At 31.3% G+C, this 4,254-nt stretch overlaps 1 protein-coding gene across 1 annotated transcript; it reads left to right on the plus strand.

Annotated features, from left to right (window-relative positions):
- LOC125849887 (protein PHLOEM PROTEIN 2-LIKE A5-like) lies at window positions 1-2,052 on the plus strand. Its single transcript, XM_049529843.1, has 4 exons — window positions 1-500; window positions 630-774; window positions 1,410-1,525; window positions 1,617-2,052. The coding sequence occupies exons 1-4, from the start codon at window positions 22-24 to the stop codon at window positions 2,017-2,019; spliced, it is 1,143 nt and encodes a 380-aa protein (XP_049385800.1). The 5' UTR covers window positions 1-21; the 3' UTR covers window positions 2,020-2,052.
- The last annotated feature ends 2,202 nt before the right edge of the window (window positions 2,053-4,254 follow it).

Here is a 4,254-nt window from a genome sequence, read left to right on the forward strand (position 1 = left end):
AACTTATATTCATCAACAATAATGTCACACACTTTTTCTTCTGAAATTCACAAGTACGATGCATTTCTGAGTTTTAGAGGTGAAGATACACGAAGAACATTCGTGAGTCATCTCTATAACGCTTTAATACGAGGAAGAATTGATGTTTTCAAAGACGATGAGCGTCTAGAAACCGGAAATTCAATTTCTGATGAACTGCCAAAAGCCATAGAAGAGTCTAAATTTGCTATAGTGATATTTTCTGAAAGCTATGCATCGTCAAAATGGTGTTTAGACGAGCTTGCACACATCATAAAGTGTCGAAAGGAATTGAAACAAATCGTAATTCCTATTTTCTATAATGTGGATCCATCAGATGTGCGTCATCAAACTCAAACTTTTGCTGAGTCTTTTTCCCAACATGAGGAAAAATACAAAGATGATATGGAGAAGATTCAAAGATGGAGGGATGCATTTGCGGAGTCTGGGAAAATATCAGGGTATCATTTGCAAAATTACAGGTAAGATTACTTTTCTTTGTCTTATTAACGGTTAAGTCAAACATGTCATATAAACTGAGTCAAAGAGAATATTTAATTTGATTTCTAAAGTTCGATGTAAATAGTTGTTCTTTTCATTGTTATATTTAGGGATGAGGCAGATTGCATCAAAAAAGTTGTTGAAAGACTAATGTCAGTATTACATATTGAATCTGATGACGATGATGATGATGTCCGTGCCTTCATACGGGGTATGGACAATAACTCTCCAATTCTTATCGATGGAGGCAAAATGGTATTATTTCTTTTATAATTTGAATCCTCTTAGTAAAATTTGATAGATATCTATCTTATCACGTCCATTAAGTACCTAGTTGCTAGTTTCAAAATTGTGTTAGTTGACCCTTGAAAATATTGTTTCAATTATCAATACAAAATCCTATTTAGTAAGTAATTATATAATGATCAATAGTCTTTAAAATACCAAATATTATGTATACATGTTTTTTTTTATAAATGATTAATTCACACTTGACATATGCATCCACAACTAAAATTACATATTCAATTATAGTTTTCTTCTTTTATTGTGTTATTTTCGTAAATACTAGAATTTAGATTAATAAATAACTAATTGTCAATGAAAAGGACCAATGTCTATGTGTACCGTGTTACATGTATGGGTGAAACTGTGGAAGTCATGTCAAGTGGGCAGGGTCAGTCCATGACCGATCCAACCCGACCTGATAAGAAAGGGCGAATGACTAGCCCGCCCCATTCATAAGGGTTGTTGGGTGGTCAGGGTGCAGGAGCAGGCCAGCTACTAGCTTGGCCCATTCATTAGGATTGTTGAGTGGTCTCTCTAGGACCTTTTTCGATTTGTTTTCTAATTTATGATGTCCTATGTTTGTGATTTGTCTTGTTAAATAGAGTTTTTCGTTGGATAAGAAGAGGAAGAAATGTTTTATGATAGCAGCAAGGGGACTTGATATTGAATGGAGTCATAAACCAAAGTATTGGAAATGGTTATCTCACTCTGACTCCAGGTTTTATATATTCGCAGTCCCTTTCCATATTTTAGTATAAAATTTGAAAGAAATCAGTAATAATTATTGAGTAAGGTGATTTTTTTTGTAGATTCACGGAAGTGGCTAAACTCAAGAAGGTCTATTGGCTTGAAATTCAAGGCAAAATTGATTCTCGAAGACTGTCAAAAAGAACCAAATATGTTGCTTATCTAGTGTTCAAATTGGAAAATCAATTCTATGGCCTTGAAACTGTTAATGCAGTTGTAAGATTTGTTGATTCTGTGAGTGAAAAAGATGGGGAGAAACAAGCTAGTGTTGTGCATTTTGCAGGAGGAGGACCTAGAGAAATGCTACCCTTCAAAAGAGGTGATGGATGGATGGAATTAAAAATGGGAGACTTTTTCAATGATGCAGGAGAAGACGGATATGTTGATGCGCGATTAATGGAAACTAAGAAACTCGATGAAAAAAGTGGCCTCATTGTTCAAGGAGTGGAGTTTCGTCCCGAATGAAGAAGAGAATAATCCTCCTCTTACTATGCCCTTGGCCCTTCTAGAGGAACGTACTGATAGAGAAAATTGAATTTGATTAGACAATGTGTGTTTGTAGTAAGGTCGAAATTTTAAACATTTTAATATGATTCTACAAGATTTAGTTTCGTTCAAGTGTCGAGCTTATTTGCATCGACATCTAGCTAGTTGTTTAACAAAATTCATGTACTTTGGTTATTTGTGTTTGTGTTCGATCCTTAGTTAAAATGACGCACTGGATTTTTTTACAGTCCAAAAAGTGGCGCTACATTTTTGTTTTAGAAGAGAGTATAGCAACATTATGAGTATCTATTTCTTCCCAAGTAACTTAAAACAAATCAAAGCTGAAATACTATGATCTTTAATTTTCATCTCAAATTATATCTCATGATTTTTTAAAAATAACTATCTCAAGTTTTTTATCATTTTAGGAGTTCAAGATAAAATTAATTATTTTTTTCATATTTTATCTAAAGAGTAGTATTGTTCTTGAAACTACAAATACTTCAATACATAAGTAGAGAAAATATTTAATTTAAAGAGATTATATAAATAAGTAGAGAAATTTTATCTGATGCCGTAGGCTGGCAATTAACCTCCATTATACATGGGAGGGTGCCCGCCTAGTGTCATTGTGAATGTATTAGATCTCGCAAAAGTAATATCATATTTTATGAGTTGAAATAGGAAGATGACAAGAAGTTCCCATAAAGACTATCAATAGTTTTTACGATGCTTAATTTTCTGAGTTTTAGAGGTGAAAATACGCGTAGAACAATAGTTTTAACGGTATAAGTATACATAATTTTAAGTTTACTTAAAAGAGTGGTCCTAATAAAATATTAATATGGTCATCTTCAAACTTTTACATTGACATTGGATACACAACTCCAATTAATTGGTCCATATTGAAGATATCCATTACTAGGCCTACAAATTTAATAGTACTAGAGAAATTCCATCCTCAAATTTGGTGGAAAATATCAAACATTAATCTTTCAATGTCATAACAACTTAGAGTAATTAATTAATAATCTTAACAGATTACCATAATATTTTGTTATTCAAAGTACTATATATTTAGTTTAGTTTCTAACGTAATAACTAAAATAGGGGACCTTTGTAATTTTGTATCGTGGCACCTTTATCGAGACGATATGTTATTTGTCTCTGATTGAGCCTGATATATGCTAAGGCAAAATTTTCATCAGAAATTTTATCATTTACTATATTTGAAATCGATGATATTGTATCTATACGTCGCAATAGACGATGGTTTAATTATTAGTCCAAGAAAAATCATCGTTTAGTGTATTGCACACCAATTTTTCAGCCCAGTAGACTGTTTTAGGGAAAAACTCCATTCCTTTTTAGTTGTCATGGTTTTCTTTTTTAGATTCAAACGATAAAAACTTTGACTAACATTTTATGATGTATTTTTTATCATATTGATATGCAAAAAATTGCAATTTATAGTAATTTTCGTATAGTTTTTTATTATCTAAAATTTTAATTTAAATTATCGAATTAATATAATCTAATTTAACTTTAAAAATTAGTCAAATTAACTTTCGAAAAACGTAATATTACAACGAAAAAAGGAACGGAGGGAGTATCAAACATATGGTATTACTTAATTGTGCGAGATCTAATATACGTCAACGTACACTTAGAGGTCGTTTGATCGGGTGTATAAAAATAATGTTAAATAGAGTGTATTAGTTATGCTTGTATTAACTATACATAAATTATTTTTTATGCATTGTTTGGTTTGGTGTACAAAAAATAACATGAATTGCATAAAAAATTTCATTTATAAAAATATCCTCCACAATTATGATGGAAAACATGTAAAAAAGGGTTTTGAGGGGTAATTGAGTTTTTAGCCATACTAATACATGTATTGAATCTCTGTGTTACTAATACCTAGAAATCAATGATATTAGTAATACACAATAAAGTGTATAGCTAATATGTGTGCAAACAAGATACTATTAACACACAAAGTTAATGGGTGCATTATTTTTGCTAATACACTCCACCGACACCTCAAGACTTTTCTTGGCTTTTTTATGGCCACGGGCTAAGTCAAAAGTCTTCTTTCCTGTATTTTGTACGACCTCACTAATGAAAAAGTAGGTTACATTTTCATGACTTTGAAATAGAATTATAGAAACATGATAAGACCATAAAGACTATGAATAAATAGTGAAAAAA

Source organism: Solanum stenotomum, unplaced genomic scaffold (assembly GCF_019186545.1).
Source record: "Solanum stenotomum isolate F172 unplaced genomic scaffold, ASM1918654v1 scaffold11325, whole genome shotgun sequence".
In the NCBI taxonomy this organism is placed as follows: domain Eukaryota; kingdom Viridiplantae; phylum Streptophyta; class Magnoliopsida; order Solanales; family Solanaceae; genus Solanum; species Solanum stenotomum.

Excerpts from the sequence above, each read along its gene's own strand:
- LOC125849887 (XM_049529843.1), top strand. The coding sequence starts at position 22 with ATGTCACACACTTTTTCTTCTGAAATTCACAAGTACGATGCATTTCTG. Across the intron at positions 501-629 it reads TATCATTTGCAAAATTACAG|GGATGAGGCAGATTGCATCA; the intron begins GTAAGATTACTT and ends TGTTATATTTAG. Across the intron at positions 1,526-1,616 it reads TTATCTCACTCTGACTCCAG|ATTCACGGAAGTGGCTAAAC; the intron begins GTTTTATATATT and ends TTTTTTTTGTAG.